This window comes from Tamandua tetradactyla, chromosome 5 (genome assembly GCF_023851605.1).
Source record: "Tamandua tetradactyla isolate mTamTet1 chromosome 5, mTamTet1.pri, whole genome shotgun sequence".
In the NCBI taxonomy this organism is placed as follows: domain Eukaryota; kingdom Metazoa; phylum Chordata; class Mammalia; order Pilosa; family Myrmecophagidae; genus Tamandua; species Tamandua tetradactyla.
This window is the reverse complement of record NC_135331.1, coordinates 143,870,483-143,894,738: the sequence shown is the minus strand read 5'-3', so window position 1 is coordinate 143,894,738 and position 24,256 is coordinate 143,870,483. Positions and strand designations below refer to the sequence as shown.

The 24,256-nt window shown below is 39.5% G+C and overlaps 1 protein-coding gene across 1 annotated transcript; it reads right to left on the bottom strand.

The window, feature by feature from the left end:
- Positions 1–22,890: 22,890 nt before the first annotated feature.
- HTR1E (5-hydroxytryptamine receptor 1E) lies at positions 22,891–23,988 on the bottom strand. Its single transcript, XM_077159268.1, has one exon. The coding sequence runs from the start codon at positions 23,986–23,988 to the stop codon at positions 22,891–22,893; it is 1,098 nt and encodes a 365-aa protein (XP_077015383.1).
- Positions 23,989–24,256: the final 268 nt, after the last annotated feature.

Below are 24,256 nucleotides of genomic sequence, written 5' to 3'. Positions count from 1 at the left end.
GTGACTTTGATAATTCTTTGAAAAAAGATTCTTTACTCACCAAACCCTTAAGTAAAATTTGCTTTCTCTCTTATATCCTGAAGTTTAGTGATGCACTAAGGATTATAGTATTGGATTTTTGAATGCTTCTTAGTCCTGTATCTTTCTTTAAAATATGGGGTATCTGTCACCTGTTGGTCTCAACTGGGATTCAGAAAAGTCCCATTTCATATTCAGTTATAGGAATTGAGAAGGGGAGTGAAATGCCATAAGATTAATCATAATGAAATCTAAATTTGTCATCAACAACTTATAACCAAGGTAGAAATATGTTTTGTAACTGTGAATATTGCAATGCAAGATGTGGGGACAGTTAAGCACAGAGAATACATAAATCAAATTCTATCTCAGGTACCACTTTTATTATGAAAGCTATTTATATAGGATGCACATGAAGCAACAAACCACAGAGAACATATTAGAAAGTACAATTTAGCAAAGGTATTCACATCAATATTGCAATATCTGATTCCTGGACTTTATAAGTATCACATCTAAGAATAATGAGATTGTTGATTGGGTTCATAATTAAATATGCATACATGAATATATTAATGAAATGCAGCAAAATGAATATTTGGCAGAATGGTAGAAGATAAATCTAGTTGTAGTTTTTTTAAACAAACTTTAAATTTTGGAATAATTTTAGATTTATGAAAAAGCTTTGAGAATAGTAGAGATATACTATCCCTCTAGCCAGTTTCCCCTTACATTAGTATGAGACAACTAATGGACTAGTATTGATATATTATTACTTACTAAAGCCAAGAGTTTATTTGGATTGCCTTAGTTTTTACCTATTGTGCTTTTTCTGTCCCAGAATCTCATACATGTTACCCCGTTAGAAGTTATGTCCCCTTAGGCTCCTCTAGGCTGTTTTGATTTCTCAGACTTTCTTTTTGATGGCCTTGACAGTTGTGAAAAGTATTGGCTGGATATTTTGTAGAATGTTCCTCAAGTTGGGTTTCTCTGATATTTTTCTCATATTTAGACTGGGGATATGGGTTTAGGGAGGGCGACTATAGAGATAAAGTACCATTGTCATTGTATCTTATCAAGAGTACATGCTGTCCTCAAGACTTATCAGTTGATATTAACCTTGATTACCTGGATGAGGTAGTGTTTGCCAGATTTCTCTACTATAAAGTTAGTTTAACTCCTCCCCCTTTTCTGTACTGTACTTTTCAGATGGAAGTTACTGTGCTCAGGGAGGGAATTATGGTCCATTTTCTTGAGGAGGTAGCATCTACATAAATTATTTGGAATTATTCTGTATGGGAGATTTGTTTCTTCTTCTCCAGATATTTATTTATTTAATCTTTAATTATGTTACTATGTATGCATGTGTCCTAGTTTGCTAGCTGCCAGAATGCAATATATGAGAAATGGAATGGCTTTTAAAAAGGGGAATTTAATATGTTGCTAGTTTACAGTTCTAAGGCTGAGAAAATGTCCCAATTAAAGCAAGTCTATAGAAATGTCCAATCAAAGGCATCCAGGGAAAGATACCTTGGTTCAATAAGGCCGATGAAATTCAGGGTTTCTCTCTTAAGTGGAAGGGCACATGGTAAACACAGTCAGGTTTCTCTCTCATCTGCAACGGCACATGGTGAACACAGCATCATTTGCTAGCTTTCTCTCCTGGCTTCCTGTTTCATGAAGCTCCCCAGGAGGCATTTTTCTTCTTCATCTCCAAAGTGCTGGCTGGTGGACTCTCTGCTTCGTGGTGCTGCAGCATTCTCTGCTCTCTCTGAATCTTCTCTTTCTCCAAAATGTTTTCTCTGTCATAGGATTCCAGTAAACTAATCAAGACCCCACCCAAATGGGTGGAGACATGTCTCCACCTAATCCAGTTTAACAACCACTCTTGACTGAGTCACATCTCCAGGGAGATGATCTAATTATAGACTCAAAGATACAGTACTGAATAGGGATTAGAAGAAATAGATTTGCCTTTGCAAAATGGGATTAGGATTAAAACATGTTTTTTCTAGGGTACACATATCCTTTCAAACTAGCACAGCAGGGATAGTTGTTTTTATACTTTGGGTTATAATTTAGCACTATATTATTTTTTTTATTATTCCAGCTTTGGCCATTGGCTATTGGGAGCCATTTCAGTAGGTTCCTATTGTCTCTTTGACATGCTTCCACTGTTGTGTTTTTGAGCACTTTCTTGCTTTCTGGTGCTGCAAAATGCTCTAGGATTATCTTGTATATTCTTTGCTTCAGATTAAAATTCACCATTTCATTAAGAAGCTCTGCTTCTTTTATTGGAGAATGATATTAAAAACCATGACCTGGGTGCTGTGTGTGTTCCTTGTTACTAGGGACTAGCTGTACTTTTAAACTTTGGGCTTTTCTTGTCCTCAGGTAAGAATTAAACAGTTGTAATAATTGTGTATGTGGATCTGTCTCTGTGGGTTGGAAATCAGTGAAGAAATTTCTGGCAACACTGGCACATGGAGATGACTATCAGAAAGAAGTTTTGAATTCTAAAGGTTGGAATTCCAGGCACTTACGATTGATTTTTGAATTGGGGCTGAAGACTATTTACTGTTATTGTTTTTTTTACCTGGGCAGGCACAGGGAAACGAACCCGGGTCTCCAGCATAGCAGGTGAGAATCTGCCTGCTGAGCCGCTGTGGCCTGCCCTGGGGGTGAACACTTTTGATTTGAGGAGAAGGGGGTTATGTTCCAACCTTGAAGAGCTGGATTTCCTGAGACTGGGAGGGTATGGGTTGATTGTTTTCATGAGAGTTGGAGTCCTGTGCCTTATTTGTATGTAGCACCAAAGAGGTGGCAAGACTTTGAATGTGGTTCCTGGGTGACAGTACCTTCCCAAGTGTGGGGGTTTTGGGGACCTCAGGAGAAGTCTCCACAGTAGAGCTCAGCACCAGGGAGCAAGATACCTTCAACTGGTTCATTTGGTCTGGGAAAAGAGAATGACCTGAGAATGAGGGCTGATTCCCACTTTTTTTTCTGGAAAGCATAAGCCCTGAATCCACTTTTGCTTCTCTGTATGTACATCCCAAACACCAATATTTATTTCTTTTAGAAAGGTAAGAACCAGTAGTCAACCTCTGCATTAGGACATTTTTCTCTGTACTTATATTTTAGTTTCATATATATATATATATATATATATATATTTTTTTTTTTTTTTTTGCATGGGCAGGCACCAGGAATTGAACCCAGGTCTCTGGCATGGCAGGCGAGAACTCTGCCTGCTGAGACCCCAAGGTCCACCCTGAATTAACCTTTTCTAAGTGTCTTTGTTGGAAACGTATCTCACAAACATTTAAACCACAGCTGGATGTGATTTCTAAAGCTCTCCCATGCTTAGGAGACCAGGACAAGGTTAGGAGCCTGTAGTAAAAATTGAAATTAAAATTTGGTTGACTCGTGTTCTGTTTACTATTGCTGCATAAGAAATTAACCCAAAATATACTGGCTCAGAAGTTTTCATTTTATTTGTTCACAGTTTTGTGGGGAAACACTTCACAAAGCGCAGTTTTTGCATGGGGTCTCTAATGTGGTTGCTATTAGATGTTAACTGGGGCTGAAGTCATCTGACCACTCAGCTCAACTGGATGTCCAAGATGGTACACTCACATGGCTGGTAGTTGATGCTGGCTTTCAGCTGGAAGCGCGCCTGGAACTATCAATTGGAGTACTTGCACATGGCTTCTCCAGCATGGCAGTCTCCGAGTAGTTGAATTTCTTACATGGTAAAGACTTACTTCAGAGCAAGCATCTGAAGAGGAGCAGGTAGAAAAAAGTTGACAGCCTTTTCTGACCTACTACTCAGAAGTTAGAGTATAATTGCGGTAAACAGTAACAAGTCCACCTAGATTCAAAAAGATGGGACAGGACTTCTGGGAAGATGGCCAACTAGAGTAGCTCAAAATTAGCCCTGCCCCATGGAAAAGTTAGAGAAGGGACAGAAGGGAGACTGAGGTGGCGATTTGGGAGTGTGGCTGACCTGGGAGAGCCTTCTGCACCACATGTGGCAGCCCTGGTTGCAGAGGCCAAGAAACTGAGAGGCAGAAAGCTGCAGCCTGGTGTGGAGGCACTGAGCCTCGGAGCCTGCAGGAGTGCACGGACAGGAATGCAGGACTAGGAAGTAAGGCAGGCCGAGTTCCGAAAAGGTTAATTCAGGGTGGACCATGGGGGCTCCGCAGGCAGAGTTCTCGCCTGCCATGCCAGAGACCTGGGTTCAATTCCCGGTGCCTGCCCATGCAAAAAAAAAAAAAAAAAAAAAAAAAAACAAACATATATATATATATATATATATACACATACACACACACACATACACACATATATGAAATTAAAATATAAGTACAGAGAAAAATGCTCTAATACAGAGGTTGACTGGTTTTTACTTTTCTAAAAGAAATAAATATTGGTGTTTGGGATGTACATACAGAGAAGCAAAAGTGGACATGCTACCCTCACTAGCACAGCCCCATGACTGGCAATGCACCCCACACCCCATGCACCTGAACCCATCACCCATTCCCATTCCCCACACTCCAGGGCCCCCCCCCCCCACGAGCCCCACGGTGCATGTACCTGCCCAATACCCACACCCCAAGTGCAGCCCAACCCACCTCTCCTGCACCCCTCTGGAACACTACCTCCCCTACCTATTCCCTGCAGACTGTTGCCAGCACATAAAGGTTGCGGGCACTAACGTCCATACCTACGCTGCCCCTATCCCTCACCCATAGTATTGCACAGCCTTACACCGCCCTCCCTGAGCTCAGCGCATCTGTTTACAGAGCTCCCAGGCCCACACATGCACACGGGCCCCCAATCCTATCATTCAGCTCTGGGAACCGCATTTTACAGCAGTCCTAGAACCATGCACACAGCCCTCAGCCTCACTTCCCAGTTCTGCGGAAGTGCCAACCTGTGCAGCCTGGTCACATCTGCCCCCAATCCATGAAGGCATAACGCCAACCTGCTGCCACAGCTCTATGCATGTGTACAAAGGGCCCTGTGCCTTAGATCAGTGCACACCAGGGTTACACCCCCCTGCCCCCACCCCAGACCAGTGCACCTGCATCCTCCCTGATTGCTGGGTGCCCATGTTCACAAGCATCAGTGTAACATCCCCAACCTGTGCTCATACCTGCTGTGAAACAAATCACCATACTGAGTGCTTGACCCCGTGCCTTGCTCCCTGCTGTACAACCATCCTGCAAACACAAGGCCTTAAACTACTGAAAGAAATCAACTTCCAAAGTAAATCAATCAAGATATTTACATGTGATGATGACAGCAGAAAATCACTAAACATATCACAACGCAGACAGATATAGCCCTGCCTAATGACCAAATAAAACACCTGAGGAGACACAGACATTGGAACAACTAATCAAAGATGTTCATACAACTCTACTTAAAAAAATAAGTAGGATAGCAAATGACATAGAGATCAAGAAGATAGCAAAGAGCACAAAGAAGAATTTGAAAGAATAAAAAGAAAAATAGCAGAAATCACAAGGATTAAAGACTCTGTTGACCAAATAAAAAAAATACTAGAGGCACACAACACCAGATTTGAAAAGACAGAAGAGAGAATAAGTGATAAAAAGGACAGGATAATTGATTTTGAAGACTTGAAAATGCAAATGGCAAAAAAGATGGGAAAAATTGAATGGGAACTCAGGGAATGATGGACAAAACAAAGTACACAAATGTAAGAATCACTGGTGTCCCAGAAGGAGAAGATAGGAGTAAAGGGCTAGGAAGAGTAGTTGAAGATATAATGGGGGAAAACTTCCCAATCCTCAAAAAGGACATAAATATACAAGTCAAAGAAGCTCAAAGAACTCCAAACAGAATAAATCCAAATCGGCCTTCCCCAAGGCACATACTAATCAGTCTGTCAAATGTTGAAGAGAAGCAGAAAATCCTGAAAGCGGCAAGAGAAAAACAATCCCAAAGAACACCTAGGGCAATATGTAAGATCCCACAAGGGTTCCAGGCACTAGAGTAACTTTCCAGAAACCTACAACCTCCAGATGTGTCCCTGGTCCAGATAAGTCCTGAAACCTAGCCCAGCCTCGCCAGAACATCACATAGTTCCATCTCCCTATCCCATATTAGTGACAGACCCTTCCAATAGCAAACATTTAGAATTGCCATAGCCCAAACACCCCAAAGAGACATATGGAAAGATCAAAGGTGATGGTGGAATTATACACAGAAGATAGGATTTAACAAATGAATATGAATGCTGAATCAATCAATTGATACCTCTTTAGTCTCCAGTATTTTAGAGCAACTAGAAGTAAAAACCTAAAATTGTGAAATTGTAAACCATGTCAAAGTCTGAAATATGTTCTGCAACTAAATGTGGTGCTGTGCTTTGAAATTTATAGCTTTTTTGTATGTATGCTATTGTTCACAAAAAAAAAAGAAGGAAAAAATGGATTGTGATGATAAAAAAGTATTTAAGCCCTCTAGCCTTATATTTTGGAACAGCTAGAAGGAAAAATGTGAGAGGATTGTATCTTAGCCCATGATAAACTCTGGGATCTGTCCTGTAACCACTTGTTGAAGAGTACTTTGAAAACTATTGCATTTTTATTTCTTTGCTTTGTATATATGATATACTATAAAATAAAAAAATTAAAAAAATAAGAAGAGGAGACATAATCCCCACCTCTAAATGGGAGTCATTCACATAATTTGGGAACTATGTTTTAAAACCACCACAAGCAGTAAAGCATTTTTTTCAATGTTAAATACATTTCTTATCCTTGTCTATGTAAGTGTGTCTGTCTACCATTTGAATTTTGATTTTGAATGTCATAGAACAATTTTTACATGTCCCATTTCTTTGATGCATGGACTAATTAAAAAATAGGACCTAAGAAAGATTGAGGCAGTTGCTGACTTGTCCTTGTAACTCAAGTGGTGTGTACTAGGCATCACTGTGCAGGAGGCAATGGCTAAGGGTACAGGCTCTGGTGTTAGAAATCTGCATCTCAGCTCTGCCACTTACTGGCTATGTGAACTTGGGCAAGTCACTTAAGCTTTATGAATCTATAATTTTTACTTTTCCTCTGTAAAATAAGGACACTAATAGTATTCATTCATTAATTTATTCATATAATTCTTGAGTATTTGTTATGTACCAATTTTATGGGGTTATGGTGAGGACTATACTTGAGAAGTGATTGGAAGTTGTTTAGAATTCAGTAATGCTTTAACTATTATTATTATCAATAGTAGTAGTGATACGTTGGCAACATGGACTAGTGAGGAGATAGATGAAGCTGTGATTTAACTGAGACCCATACTGTAGACCAGAAAAACTGATGCAATATAGGGCTGGTAAGATACTGTGTTCAGGGAAGAAGAAATCTTGGGTCGAGTCTCTTATCAATCAGAACCTCAGCTTCTGTGGGCAGAGGGGAGGGTTACAACTTAAGCACTGAGCACGGGGGCAGGGGATCTACAAGCATTATATGGGGATGAGGGATCATGCTCCAGGAGGCTTGTCTATTAGGTGTCAGTTGGGTTAAGGTGTAGGGAACAGGTAGAATAAGAAAGGGAGATAGAAACCAAAAGAGGAGTCTGGCATTAGGAACTAGGGACCACAGAGACAAGAATACCTGTGATATGGGGAGTGCAAGGTTTCAGGTCTGATTATCAGCAGAGGTGACCCAGGGAGCCACACAGGCACACTTTAGGATACTGAACTCGACTAGACAGTGGATCTCAACATGCTTGTGGAAAATAGAACTTGCTGGGCCTTCATTTAGGAGACATATCAATAAACTTAGCTATGAAGAACTGGGGAAGGCAGAGACTCCAGTAATGTGGTGGTTTTGGTGGGAGTGAATCATGGGGAATATCGGTGATTTAATTGATTAGGGTATTAAACCTACTATAATTTAGTAAATTTTATGAGTTGTAATTTTTCTTTGGGCCAAATGTATGATTATATATTGTGCAGGGTGTATATGTGTGTGCATTAGTGCATGTGTACATGTGTGTTTGATTAAAACTCCATGTGGGAAATAAAAGCTCATTGAGACAAGAACATAGTTTAGTTAAGCTCATTTTAGTCTGAAGGTTATCTGAGTGTTTAGTGCATTTAATACTATTTTCTGCTGCCTGCACTTCTAAACATTTTCCATTAAATTGTTAAAATAATTTAAATAAAATTATTGAAACTTGATAATTTAATTTTAATAATCCTGTTTTTCTGTGTCCAATTCAGCATTATCTCACTTAATACACCATACTTCTAGAATTTAATGCAGTTGGAAAATTTTAATTTAAGACCAGAATTCACTGCATACTTGTTATATTTTGAAGATCAAATATTAGGAAACTAGTCACAGCTGTTTAACATGCAGAAAATTTGCTCTAGTAATGGTTATTTCATTGCCTAAATGGTTTTGATGTGTTCTTATATTTTCTATACTACAACATTTATTTATTTTATCCCCAAAGTGTTCATATATCATATGTTAGAGATAAGCAGGCCATACCAAAGTAATTCATATTGTACATTCAATGATAACATCATGGCCAGTAGAGGGCACCAAGGAATTATCACAAGTACAGGTTTTAACAAGACAAAAATATTGATGTTTTAATTGGAGGCAAATTTCAGCAAAGAACTTGTATTAAAATAATTACATGTTGTAAATGTGTTTAAAGCATCATGTTTTCATTGCTGAGTGATAATTTTGAGTTTCAATCAATATAGACATTCCTTAAACAGTTTGAAATATGGATGAATCTTATTTATGTTGAAATAGAAATTGTTGAACTTTGACAGTCTTAGGAAAATACTAAGGATGACATTTAAAAATAAACAGTGTGATTTCTGACTTTTGAAACTTGTATATACAACCTTTTGGTGCCTCCATTTCTTTATCTGCTTCTTTTTTTTTTATTGTGGCAACATACAGATAACATTTCCAATTTTAACGACCTCTGTGATGGTTTGGAGGCTTTATGGACCCCAGAAAAGATCCTGTTCTTAAAGTGAATCCATTCCTCTGGGTGTAGACCTATTGTGGATGGGATCTTTTCATTAGGTGATTTCAGGTGAGGCATGTCCCAGGTGTGTCTTAATCCTCTTACTGGGATTCTTCATTAACGCATGAGATAGAGAGCAAGCATGGAAGCTGAGAGAGAAAGACATGAAAATAAGCTCAGAAAGAAAGCCACAGACAGAGAAGTCAGGGGCTGAAAGCAAAGAAACCTGGGAGAGAAGGAACAGCGGACACCACCATGTGCCTTGTCAAGTTGACAGAGGGGTCCAGGATCATCAGATTGCTTGTTGATGCCTTGATTTGAACATTTACACAGCCTCAGAACCGTGAACTTCTAAACCAATAAATCTCCATTATTAAATGGAGACTTAAATGGAGATTTAAAGCCAGCCCATTTTTGGTATATTGCATTTTAGCAGCTTTAGGAAACGAAAACAACCTCCAAGTGGACCGTCAGTGGCACTAATTACACTCCTAATGTTGCGCTACCATCACCATCGTCCACTATCAAACATTCATCACCCCAACCAGAAGTTCTATACCCATTAAGATCTGACTCTTCTCTGCCCCTGGCAACCAGTGATCTACTTTCTGTCTTTATGGATTTGCTTATTCTATTTGTTTCATATCAGTGAGATCATATAATATTTGTCTTCTGTGTCTGGCTTACTTTATCCAACATGATATTTTCAAGGTGCAACTATGTTGTCACATGGATCATAACTTCATTCATTTTTATGGCTGAATGATATTCTATCATATGTATATTTCACATTTTGTTTATCTGTTCATTGGTTGGGCATTTGGGTTGTTTCCATCTTTTGGTGATTGTGGGTAATTCTCCTTTGAACTTCAGTATGCTAATATGTGTTTGAGTCCCTGCTTTCAATTCTTTGGGGTATATGCCTAGACACAGAATGTCTAAGTCATATGGTAATTCTAAGCTTAACTTTTTGAGGAATTGCCAAACTTAATAGCTGTACATTTTACATCCCCACCAATAATGTACGAGGGTTCCTGTTTCTCTGAATTCTTATCAGCACTTATTATTTTCCGTTAGTTTATTTTAACAGCCATTCTAGTGGGTGTGCAGTGGTATCTCATGGTGGTTTTGATTTACATTTCCCTAATGGCTAATGATGTTGACTATCTTTGCATGTGCTCATTGGCCATTTGTATATCTTCTTTGAAGAAATTTCTATTCACATTCTTTGTCCATTTTTAAATTGAGTTATTTGTCTTTTTGTTGTTGAGAATTTCCTCATCTCTTAAGTATGGGAGATTGAGTAAATGCTCTCCAAGTCCTTTCTAGTTATGACATAATATGACAAGGCTTTATTTACTCTTTTGGGAGTACCACTGAGAACTGAAGAATTTAGGTGTATCCTATTAACCACTGGAGGGTTCCCATGATCAAATCAGAACTTGGATTAAAAGGGCTGTACAACTTCCAGACAATGTATGTCTGATTTCTTAGAATTATTTACAAAAAAAATAGAACCCTTTGAATATCAGACTTGATTATCAACCATTTCCTTCTTCCCTCCTTTTCTTCCTTCATCCCTCCTTTCCTTCCATTTAATCAGAAGTCTGTCATAGAATTCATTTACCATCCCAATCAGTCCTGGGAGTAGATTGATTGTATATAGTTGACTTTCAATAAGTTATTGCCATATCTTAGGCAGTTTTAGAGATTTTTCTGATTTCCCTTCCATCCTTCCAAACTCCCTCTCTCTGTCTCTCCTTCTCTCTTTCTCTCTCTCTCTTACATACATACCTGCACATTGAAGGGCATTGCAGTTCACCAAGTAATTTTTTGAGTATTATGTGATTTAACTCTCACAACCATCTGGAGAGTAAGCCTTTGTATCCTTATTTTTATACATGAAGAAACTGGGACTCCAAGAGATTAAACAACTCCCTAAAGGTAACTCAGGTAATAAATGGTAAAATGGAGATTTAAATCTAGGTTATCTTATTCCATGTCCAGTTTTCTTTTCATTCTGTCATAGTAATTGCTAATTTAATTACAGATATGTTACTTGGGAAAAGTAACTTATTAACGTACAGTTACTCATTAATATATTTTCAAGAGTCATATGATTTTGGAGGTGGAAGGAATTACCTCTTCTAAATCCACATTAGCAAAACAGTTGTGATGTCCTCCCTGTCTCTAACTCTCGCCTTCTGTCTCTGTGTTGGTCTCAATAGCTCAGGCTCCTGCAAATAGTAGAGCATGTGACCACTAGCCCTCCTTAGTTCCCATTTTTACAACTTCCAGAGACTATGCATAGAATCTCAGGAAAGAACTTGTTTGGGCCTTCATCATGTGTCCACTCCTTGTCAGGTTGAAAGCCTCCCTGAAGTCCCATAAAATGGGGTAGGGAATATTCTCCAAGCTCTTGAGGGAACTCTTTCCAGAGGAACAGAAAAAGAAAATGGTTTCTGAGTGTGGGCTGCTGGTCCAGGGTGAGTGCTACAGGCAAGGTATTTGATGATATTCAAAGGAGTGAGGGGCACAGAAAACAGACTTCACTTATCCTTTTACTGAGGGCTAGCCCTGGCTGAATGTAATCAAGAGCAAGTGTGGGAAAGCCCAAAGAATATTATGATGTTAAGGTTTGATATTCAGAAGTATTCTGTAAGATAATTTGTGTTTACAATAAAACACAAACCAAGGAATAAAAGAATATGCTTCCTGGCTTTTCTTAATAGTGTAGGGCTAATCCTCATGATGAGGAGGTATGATATATTTCCTTACTGGGACTCACCCTTAGTGTTAAGGCTTTTACCAGGACACTGAGAATTAGAGCTTAATGGAGGGTAATGAGTTGTAAAGCTCATGGAATTGGTCTAGTGGAACTCTGGGTCCCAGATGTCCTGACCTAGGTGCATGCTTAAATATCTTCCGTTAAGTTATAGGGATCAATTCTTGGACCTTAAACACACATTTTAGAATCTTTATATTGTATTAAATTCACAGTAAAGAGCATGTCCTTGGGAAAGGGTCTTTTATTGATGTCTCCAGATTGACTGCTTTCTTTCTGTGTCTTGCCAATTCATCTGTTAGAACCCTGAGTTTGTAGTATCCAATAGATGTGAACAAGGTTAAATAAACTGCTGCTACTTTGTTCCTTCCTATTCCCATTTCCACTCCCTTTCTCTTGGCCTTTTCATTTCCTTTAAAAAGACAAGGTGCTCTTGTGTTCGCATGGATTCAGGGACCATGTCAGTTGAATGACCTTAGCTCAGTTTCTCTCTTTAATGCTGCCTCAAGAGAATCTTTAAAAACTAGGGACTTAATTGGGACAACAAAAGGATTAGGTGAAAAGAATTAAACTCATGGAAAATACCACATTTATTTATAAAATAATCAAAATAAGCATAAGGGAAACAGGTATTAAATATCACCCCCTCCTCTCCAGACTACAAGCAAAGTCCCTAGCCTGAGTGACCAGGCGAATGCTCTCTCCTGGCCCATGTTCTCTATTTTCATGGCTCTGCTTCCAAGTGTCTGCTTGAGATCTCAAGTGTGGTCACTCTTTCTTCTACAGACTTTCTGTCTCAACTTGCTCAAAGATGAGCCCAGATTTTCTATTTCAGTCTCATCAGAGTCCTACAAGTGGATTTCCTTGTTTCATACTGGTTTCTCTTTTTTCTGTTCTTATTGTTTAAATGACATTCAGGAAATGCAGGGGATTTCTTTCTCCTGCCAACTTCTCTTGTAGTGGCACCAAATGAGAATGCTTTAGGCTGGGTTACATGATTCTGCTATGCATTTGCATCTTACCCTTTACCCTTGCCATTCAGAACGTGGTCCCTGGACTAGCAGCATCAGCAGCACCTGGGAGTTTGTTGAAATACACAATCTCAGCCCCCTTCCCAGACCTACTGGATCAGAATTATAGGAAATGTTGCTCTTTACTGCACTTAACACACTGTATTGGAAATGCTACTTTAATGATCTTTTTCCTCCATTAGATTGAAGTCACAGTTGGAGAAGAAATCTGTATTATTTACCACCTAGGGCCTGGCATAATTCCTGCCACCTAGTAGGTGCTCAGTAAATGTTTGTTTATTGATAAATGAATGAATATCTGCTGGAGTGAGTATTGTTTGCTTAACGATGTTGTTAAGTGACCAATGTACTTAGAAGGACTGTATGAAGGAGTAAGGCTAATAGTAGAGACAGATGAGGTATGTAATTAATAGCTCTGCTCCCTTTGTTATTTCCTGGAAGAGATTTTCTGCCCAGCTGGCTGTGATTAAGCAAAGACAGACAATCTCGAATGTGGGAAAGGAGTTGATCTATTAGGCAAAGAAGGTGACTCCTCCTCCCTTCTCCAATAACCTCAAATTGTGAGATTTATGATCTGCTGCTGAAACTACATGGTCTCTTTTGCAATCTGAAACTTTGCTTTCTGTACATTTATAAAGGTCATTTTCTAGTTAAATCTACTGATTTTTCTGTCCTCTAATTTTATCTCTGAAATCCCTCATTTCTTCTTCCATTTCCTTCTCCAAACTTTCCCCCTTTTCTTTAGTGCAGACTCCTCTTTATCTGTCTCTAGCTTTTTGCAGCATCTGCCCACCTAGTCTTCATTCTTCCATCTTCTCTCTTCTATTCTGTTCTTTACATTAAAACCAGAAGATGCATTCAAAACTGCAGGCCTGATCATGTTCTCTTTTGGTTAAAAACTTTAGGTGATTTTCTGATGCCTGAAAGATATGATCCAAGCTTCTTAGTGTGGCATTCGAGGCCCCTTATGTACATGTGTGCCCAGCCAGCCTCCTCTCCTCTCCTGCCATTTTCCTTACGAGAGCACACTCTGATTGCCATGGGCCACTTCCACTACCCAAACACATTCGAATTTCCATGTCTGTACACCTTTGTTCATGTGCTTATTATATTGCCAGCCTCTTATGTTCCAGTTCAAAGTGTGCTCATTTCAGGGAAGGTTTTTTTAAAAAAGTTTCCCTCCCCTTCCCTATGTCCCACTGAGCTGTTTATTTCTTCTATGTTCGCATACTGCATGTCCATCTCTCTGTCATGGAACACATCACACCGTATTGCAATCATTTACTTGTTTACTTGGCTTTCTTGTCCAACAGACCATATTTTCCTTAAGGGCCGAGGCCTTTTTCATAACTAGGCATATTGCAAAGCTTGACAAGTATATCGATAGATTGGAACTAAAGCAAAATACAAACAAACAGCAGTAAGTCTGGCTGAATACAACTGAAATATGTGCAGTGAAATCTAAATGGCGACATTTAGTTTGGTGAAGGGTACTGAAGGGCATCAGAGAGTAATGGAAACTGTGTATACTTCTACGTCAGAAAGGTCAATGGAAATGCAAACACTTGAACCTGCTGCAGCTGCAGTTATTGTCCAATGGAGCCAATGTGCCTGTTAGAGAAGTTTAGGGCCCTTGGAGCTCAGTATGTAAGGATCCCTTGGTTGGAAGAAAGAGAGCAATGCAGGTTACATCAAGGGGTGATGGTTTACTGTAATAGGAACTGTTGCAGTGAGAGAGAAAGGAATCTCGGGAGTATTCTTACAGCTAAACTTGTAGCCCAATTTGGGAATTGGAAGGTTTTCAGGAACGGAAGAGGCAGCCAGAATGGACAGGTGAAATTGCTAGCTTCTCGGCACAGAAATTAATTGAGCTCCAAATTTTGGGGCTTTGCCATGAATGTGACTCAACTTCTCTTTTGTTTCTGCCTTTCTTCGTTTATCTTTCTCCTTCTGCTACCACTGCCAGTGGAATGTCTTTTTCATGTAATTTTAGTTCACATTCCTGAGAGAGTAAGAATGTGATCATTGTAGCTACTCATCTTCTGTTTGGTGGTGGCGGTGGGGAGTTTTCCCCCAACCCTGACCACCTCATTGTGCTTTGCCAGCCTATAGAGCTAACTGTTTTTAGGCCTGTGCCCAAGAACAGCTAACTGATTGTTGGAAGGGAATTGGAGGAGGTGATGTAACTTGGTTTAGGGGCTGTAACTTGTGACCCACTGAGGAGTCTTTGCGCAGGGCAGACATTCTAAGGCAAGATCTCTTTAATATAGATATTTTGGAAACTCTAATCCCGATTGCTCTTCCGCATTACCAATGAGCCTGATACCCTCATTTGCTCATATTTCAATCTGTGTGGTATCCTGATATTATCTCCCAGACGAGTATGTACATAAATGAACATCTGACATTATTCTGCTGACATAACATTCCTAACTGGACTCTTAACTGTTCAACCATTTGACACTTGCTATCTCAAATTTGTCTTTGTTTCCTCTGGTAGTGTTGGGGATATTGTTTTTAGTTCTGTGTGCATGTGTGAGAATTAGAAAGGGAAGTTAAGCCTTAATCTTTTGTTAGTGAGAAACTGATAAATAAGAACTAATCACATAGTGTTGTCAGGTAAAAAATTGCACATTGCCTCAAAGGTTTTATAGTCTTAGTCCACACCACTACATTATGGGTTTTCTGTTTCCTAAACAGACCCCCTCCTCCAATTACAAGAAGAAAGAATGGTGGTAGTTTCACTTGAAACCTCATGTTTTTTATATAATTGCTTCCTACTGCTGGATGCGTGTTTTACTTTACCTTTATTACAGATTTGTAAAAATCCTTTTGTTATAGTGCCAAATTGTTTTCCTTTGTCATCCAAATTCTAATTCAGGCTTGATTGCTTGATTGAGTGATTGGTTGAGTAATTGATTTATTCATTTGCCAATCCCTTATTGAGTTTCTAATAACAACCAGGAAACTTGGAATCTGCTTATTATTAGACTGCTTGCAAGTCTGAATTTCCCTGAGAAATCTGTTTCCACCTTTGTCCTTTGTATGTCTTCTAGATTAGTGTTAGGTCTCAGAACAGACTCCCTCCCTCCACCCCGCCCCCCCTGCCCTGTTCAGTGTCCTTGGCAGGTCCAGGAATCCAGATATGAATTAACTGCCCATACCAGCTGGTGCTGCATCCTGCAATGGCGAATGAAGACATTCCACATAACTAGAAATACGGTCATAATCTATTTCTGCTGCTAACACCCTTCCCTAACAGTGCCTCACTCTGCTTAATACCTGCAGGTGCACACCAAAGAATAGTGTGCCAATGCCTCAAAAATTTGTCAATTCCTAAGTCAATAAGCCCTTTTGTTAGCGCAGTTTTGCTGGCCTGATTTTTTCTTTAAGAGGCAACCCCTTAAGAGGAGGGGCTGTGGCCACTTTTTAAAATCCTGCAGACCTTTGGGTTGGTGGCTTCCCTCTGCTTCTTCCCCAATAAATCTTTACTTTGATTTGCTGACTCACATGGAATCCTTAATGACTCTGTGCCTAACGATTAGCTTTTCTAAATCATTCTTTGATGTATGATTGTTAGATACTATACAAACTGGAAAAACATATTAGGCCAAATGACCTTATATCTTGTGTCCACATTGTTTATACACTTCTTTTGAAGAACCACCTCCTCTCCTATATTCTCCAGTTTCTGGTATCATCTTGATTTTCCTTAAAATTCAGATGTGCAAAATTCTCTCCTGGGCTTCCTTTCTCTCCTACCTCCTTAAGTAAAGGTAACTTTTATGCTTACTTTTTTTCCAAATAGGAAATAAATACAATCAGGTTTCTACAAATATTCTCTTGAGATCTTGATCTGGTAATGTTCTGCCTGCCCTCCTCCCCCCTTTTCACTTACAGATAGCCCAGTTCCTTGTATGGTGCCAAACCCATGACACAGGCTTAGTCAATGTTTGTAGTTCTAGAATAACTCCTGATATTATCTCCCAGCAGCTGCTCCTTCCATTGCTGCACTCTTACTTTCAGAGAACAATAAAGAACTCTTCTGAGCAATTCTCCTCTCAGAGAAATTTCCATTTCAAACATTTTGTGGCAAAACTGAAACCTCCTGGATATTCTCTTTCAATAGGGTGGAATTTACAGGGAGAGTGTAGGGTGTCTGGATAATTTAATGTCTTCCTTCCTACTGTTTGAATCTTCTCCTCGTACTACTAATTCATTGAGGTTTTAGTTAAAGGGGTAAAAGTGGTCAATATCAGCTAGTACTCTTGGCTGAATGGGGAAACCAAACAACAGATTTCTTTAACAGGTTTGGTTTGTACTAGGAAATATATGGTGATTCTTCTTTGCTAAGGGCAGGAGTAGTTATGAGAGAAATGCATTTAATTAGGATTTATCTAGTAAATTGGAAATGAGTTAGTGAAAATGAGTAAATAAAAATTAATTATGCATCTGATTTTTATTTACTTAGACTTAAAATCTTAAACCTCTTAAAATTGACATGAATTTTAAGTGATGAGATGTGGAAGATGATGGAAAATCAATGTCAGTTGCTCATATAATTTCTAGATATAGTAGTCCTGATAAATACCGGGTTTTCAGCATGTGCATAATCTCTATTAAATTGCCTATAATTTAAATTTCAACATCCCTGAATATAGATGGCCATCTGTAGCAGAAGTACTATCTCAATTTCTCAGCTAAGGATTTTACTGCCTCCTGTTAAAGTATCATAGAAACTCCTTAATGTTACTGAGGATGTGGACAGACAGGCTAAGAGAGTAATGGAAACTTGAAGGTAGACAAAGCTCAGAAGGGGTACAGATCTGTCCTTAGAAGGTGCCCTTTGTTTCATTCACCATTTGCCTCATTCGATTAGCACTTAACTATTTTATGGGAAACATACTTAGGCTAAAATATTAGTGGTAGCAACAATATGAATGATCCCTGCTGTAATTTTTGGAGTTGCAACTGAGACAGCACAACAGGGTAGTTACATGCCTATGGTCTGAAGCCATTCTTTCTGCTTTCAAATCCTTGCTCACCATCACTCCCATCACCAAGTGACCATGGGAGAATTACTCAACTTCTTAGTGCCCAAGCTTCCTCATTTATTAAATGGGGACAATAATATGACTTAACCGCTTAAGGCTTTTGCAACTATTAGCAAATTAATATATAGAAAGTACTTAGAATGGTGTCTGGGTGGTAGTAAATGCTATTTAAATGGTAGCTACTATCACTATATTATATACAAACTATATTATTATATATTTTAATAGAGGCTATTATAAAATGGGATATATAATATACTCCTATTATTAATGGAGTAAATGCACTGTTGAGGATTGGAGGACACATGGAGGCAGACAGAAGACATATTTTTGGGTAAGCCATTTTTCTAGTGACTTTGGATATGTGCTTCTGTTTCCTTATAGGGTAGTTAACTGCTGAGGCCCTGCCCAGTACTATGACTTTGCAATTTCATGACTTTATTAGTAACACTACAGGAAGTTCTCCCTTTGTATAGAAATTCATGGGATTCAATGACTCAGGCTAAAATTAGTGTAGCTTTCTTCCTGGAAATCTTTTCTTAGTTTGTCTCTGCACTGATCTTCAAGTTGAAGTTCAGAGCCCCAAAATGCCAAACAAGGTCTAGACAGTGCATACGTTGCTAGTCTAGGAAGAGAGGCAATGCCTGAAAATGATCTGTGGTGGATAGGAAAAAGAATGGAACTAATATGATTCTTCATGTAGTCACTTGACAAATAATTCCTGAATACCTACTTGTTCCAGGCATGCTTATAGGAGGGGGATAAAGATATGCAAAAAGAAATTTCATCCTTTCCAGTGCTTACATAGAGGCCAAAGGATATTCTATGTTGACTACAAAGTGATAAAGGAATTCATTGAGAAAAAAAGTGGTCTTTTGTCTCAAAGACTAAATTAGAGATTTATTCTATGATTCATTAATGAAGGTAAGGGATAGGGGACCCCTTATACAATTACGGCTGTTTTATACCCTAGAATTCTGGAATCTAACTAATGCTCTTTATTAACTGGGTTATATTAGGCTTTATTGAATAACAATCATGTTTTAGTTGAAGTGATGACCTATGCTGTGTCCAAATTCATTTATTTGGTAATATTTAAGCTGCATACACAGAAACCAGTATCCCCTGTGGCAGACTGTTCATTGTTCCCTTGTAGCTGTTCTCTCCTTCCTACTTTTATTATAAGGTCCTCTCCCTCATTTTTAGCAAGGCACATGGCTGCTTAGCTATAGACTAATCTTTGTCTTTCTTACAACTTGATGTGGTTATATGACCAAGTTACTGCCAGTGGAATATAAGTAGAAGTGATGTCTACAATTTCCACGTAACTTCCTTAAAAGGAAATTGTTTACCCTCTACTTCTCTCTCCCTCTCTTCCTATGGACTGAAATGAGGGTATGATGGTGAATCAGATCTGACTGTGAAGATGAAGACAAGTCCCTAGGGAAAGCAGAGCCACAAGATGGAAAGAACCTGAGCCTCTGGATGACTCTGTGGGGCAGAGCCACCTATTCATTTTGAGCTGCCTTCCTATCCCTCTAGTGTCACGTGAGAAAGAAGGAAACTTCTATCCTGTTTTATCTATTATATTTGGAATCTCTTTCTCCTTTTTCAGAGCAGCTTTACCTGAATCCTAACTAATATTTTTTAACTCATTTAGGTTCAATGAGAAGAGCCCTTTTTCCTCCATGCAGAAGTATTTTCCATTTTTTTGAAATGAAGCTGGAAACCACAGGGTCAATTTCAGGAAAAAAATGAGGTCGGTATTGTACCAGGGGGTTTTTGATTTTCTCATTGAGAGAAGAGGGCACATTTAGATTTTCTTTTGCAGGGACTTAATTCAATTCACATTAACAGACATTTATTGAGTGCCTACTGTGTGTAAAATGATATAGGAATCCCTAGAGTTACAGAGATGAAATAGACACAATCCTTGCCCTCAAGGAGCTCACAGTCTGTTAGGGCAGGCAGAACAAATACATAAACAAGTGCAGTACAAGATAGGCTGCATATTTTAATAGCTATATCAATGAGGTTCTATGGGAGCATAGAACTAGGAGAGAGGACTTCTGGAGGGTCAGGGAAAGGAAAGGATCTCAGGAAGCTTTTACAGAAGAAATTTATTTGAGCTACATACTGAAAGATTGATGGAAGAAAAATGGGAAGCCACGGGGGTAGGTTTCTCAAGCAGTTAGAATAAATGAGAGATGGAGCTTAAAAAGCACAGGCAATATTCAGACTTTTCTGGAGTATGAGGAGGGTGAGAAGAAGTTGTGAGACAATTCTTGGGAAGGTAGTTTGAGGCCACATAGTGAAGAAGCCTTGAATGTCATTCTAAGGAATCTTAACTTATTTTGCATTGATGGGGGAATAATGGAAGTATTTGAATACTGCAATTAAAAATCAATGGTATGCTGTGATTCTTAAACTTAAGCTGCATCAGAATTTCCTGGAGGGCTGTTAAAAAAGATTGATGGAGCTCTACTCTCCGATTTGGGATTCACTAGGTCTGGGATCAGACTCTAGATTTTGCAATTTTAACAAGCTCCCAAGTGATACTACTGCTGCTGATCTGGAGCCACCATTTGTGAACAATTATTCCAGGAGTGTAGGGCAGAATTGCAGGTGGAAGACTCCAGAGGTGGATGGATCAGATAAGAGGATTTGGCCCAGTTGAAGGATCAAATTACTGGGGAAGAAGGCAGATATAAAAGTTATTGTGAAGATAAATGGACAAGACTTTAAGACTATGTGGATGTGGGACAAAAGAAAGAATCACATTTATCTAATGTGAATGATGAAAAGGATGGCAATCCTGTTATCTGAGACTGAGAAGATGGAAGGAATGTGAGTGTGAGAAAATGCTCATGAATTCCATTTGGAAAGACTGTATTTGAGGTGCTTACAGAATTTTCATAGGGAAATATTCACTAGACATATTTCATGCATATGGAGTTTGAGAAGGAAAAAGATCAGAATTAAACATGCAAATTTAAAAGCCAAAAGCATGGAACTGACTGTTGAAATGATAGAGGTTGGGATGGAGGGTGGCGATGCAAGAGGCGAGAGCTGAGGACAAAGCCATAGGATGAAGTAAAGGAGATAAAGAATGAGAAGTTAAACTGTACAGTATCCTGGAATGCAAGAGTTTAAACAAGAAAGGGATTGCATGGAGAGATGAGAGAATGGAAAAGTAGTTAAGGACAAGAGATTAGGGCACTGGGAAGTTACTGATGTCCTTTGATGACCTTTGGGACATCAGTTGGGGAAGAACTGGTATGCGCATACTCAGGTGGCAAAGGATAGAAATGTCAGTGGAAGATGAGCAGGGAGAGTGGGTTAATGAATGATTGGATGATTTGAGAAATTTGGCCGGGAGAGTTAGGGAAGAAACGAAGCAAGACCTTGATGGGGAAGGAGGGTCAGAAAAAGTTTATTCCAGTTTCCAAGAGACTTGAGCAAATTAATAGGAGCATTTAAAGAAGAGTGGGCTGAGGAGGGCCGAGAGAGAGGGCCAGGGAGTGGGGGATGGAAAGAAAAAGGACGAAGAAAGGAAATAGATTACAGAAAACTGGCAAGGGATAAATTTAAGGGCTGAGACGGTTATTCTGAGAGAGGAGTAATAGGATAGGAAATAAAAACATTGAGATGGAGAGGGGGCAAATCAGTGTCTCCTCACTAAACAGAGGGAAGTGATCTGTGGAGAGGGAAGAGATGGGGAGAGGCTGTGGATGAGAGAAGGAGCAGGTTTAGAGCTGCCACTTAGAAGTATACAGGAATTTACATACTTTCAGTCCTTTCTGCTGGCACTCTTGACTTTGTAGTGGCAAGCTCCTCTGCCTGACTAGAGTATTCACCCCAGGTTAGGTGTGGCTGATTAGACCACATGCTGTGTGGCTTTGGGTCCCACCTGCAGCCTCCTGGCCCCAGGTGCAGTCTGGCATGGGTTCCAAGAGACACAGAATCATACTCATTTCCTTACAGATGGCCTTTGTGGTAAACAGATTTTCAACTGTTTATTTCTTTCCAAGTGTACAACTGGTAATTTAAATAGTAACATTCTCTAATGAAATCTTCAGATAATATATTCCTGCATTTGATCACTGTACCCTGTTAAACTTCTAAAGATATTCCCCAAATTTAACATGCACTCCCATCTTAATCCTGCTAGACTGAGAGTGTGTGCAAGGCTTGGATGGGTGGGATACTTCTTTAGAATGGGAGGAGATCCAACATGTCTGTCAGGTTATATAGCAACACATTGACCAACATAAATGTAGATTTCTTACTTGCTCATGTTTCATATTCATGCTCAAAGTTCTAGAAAAGTGTCAGTGCATTCATTCTAAGGTCTATTTAGACAATGAGGAAGTTTATTTAATCATGGACTGAAGAGGACATACTAGCTCCACTACTTATGTCTGAAAGGAGTGAGTTATGTGGTCAGAGTTCTACACTAAATGACTTTAGCTCAGGTCTGCAATCAGTGGGCCACCACTTTCTCTTTTTATTTATGTAGTCATGCATCCTCACTAGCATTTCTATGCTTATGGAGTCAGGTTAATGCCACATAAGGGCAACCTATCAGATATTTGATTTATAAGTAGTAAGACATTCCTCAAATAAAGATTATTTTGACATTCATTGATCACAGGATTAATCCCAATGGCCAAGAAAACTCATGAAGGTATTTACTATATAATGTCATTATTACTTCTATAAAATTTAAGTTTTTTTTGTATGATAAAGTTTATTTGAAATTACATACCATAAATAAGACCAGAGGTAGAAAACAGCACACCCAATAACAAGCCTCAAACAAAACAAAACAAAAACAAAAAACAAGATCACATATACTTACAAATTCTCCTGAACCAACTATGTTCAAGAATGAAAAAATGTCTCCCCTTACCCCCGTCCATTCATGAGGCTGGTAAAAGTCATGCCGTTTGACTTATCTTACAATCTAAGAATGTTCTCGGCACCTGATGAGCTTTTTAAAAGCCAGCTTAAAGTCTTCATTAAAACTTGTGTAGAGTAGAGGATTGATCAGAGAATTTACATAACCAAGCCATGTCAAAAAGTCGGCCACTTCAGAGGACACAGTGTAGGTGCTGAGACCTACGATCAACTCTTTGATGAAAAATGGCAGCCAAGATAATATGAATGCCCCCAAAATCAGTCCCAGGATGCGCGCTGCCTTGCGCTCCCTGGTACTAGAGATTTGCTGGCGCTCTCCCGGGTGATCCAGATCACTGTCGAAGGGAGGGATCCTGATGGAGGTGTGGATTTTCTCAAACTCTGTAGTAGGGTCCGAGGTGGAAAAGTCAGACACGCAGAAAGTCTGGGTAAGTTTACAACTTGCAAAGGAATTTTGGCTATCCGTGCTTCTGTTGCTTAAGTGCCGGCTTGATCCCCTTTTCTGGTAAAGGCTCTTAGCAGCGTGGTAAATCCGGTAATAGAGAATCAGAATCAAAGTTAAGGGGATGTAAAATGCCCCAAGCGTAGAGTAAATGGTGTAGATGACGTGGTCATGCTGGATGGTGCACTGACTTGGGGGTGGACTGAGTTGGCGGTGGCTCCGCCAGAACAGAGGGGGCATGGAGATGAAGATGGAGATGGTCCATACAATGAGGACCATCAGGCCAGCCCTCTTGGGGGTCCTCTTTCGGGCATATTCAATAGCATTGGTGATGGCCCAGTATCTGTCCAGGGCAATCACACAGAGATGGAGGATGGAGCAGGTGCAGCAGGTCATGTCCACACTCAGCCACACCTCACAGATGAAGTACCCAAGCTTCCAGCTGTCCATGACGATGTACATGATGCTCAGGGGCATGACGAGCACTGCGACCAGGAGGTCCGTCACAGCCAGAGAACAGATCAGGTAGTTCGCAGGCTGGTGAAGCTTTTTGGTAGTACAGATGGCCATGATCACAGCTGAGTTCAGCAACATCGTCAAGATGGTGACGATCACCAGGGTCATGGAAATAAGCATCCTTTCCGTGATGGTCTTAGGTCTCACAGCCACACTGGCTTCCGTGGTACAGTTAGTAACATTCATTTTTCTTTTCTTGTTCTAATCTGCACTCTGGAGAAGCTGTTGGGTATTTTCCTTCAGCTGGAAACTACTTAGACTTGAATGCCTCTCATTCACAAGAGGCTAGAATTTCTTCAACTACATAGTCTCTTGTGTTCCATTTTCTGTGTGTGAAGGGAAGGGTCACAGCGTTTCTTCTCAATGAAGAATTCCTGGAAAATAGTATGCTATGGTTAATGAATGAAAAAACCATATTTGCCCCCCAGAAAACATGGTAATATTTTGGTATTCA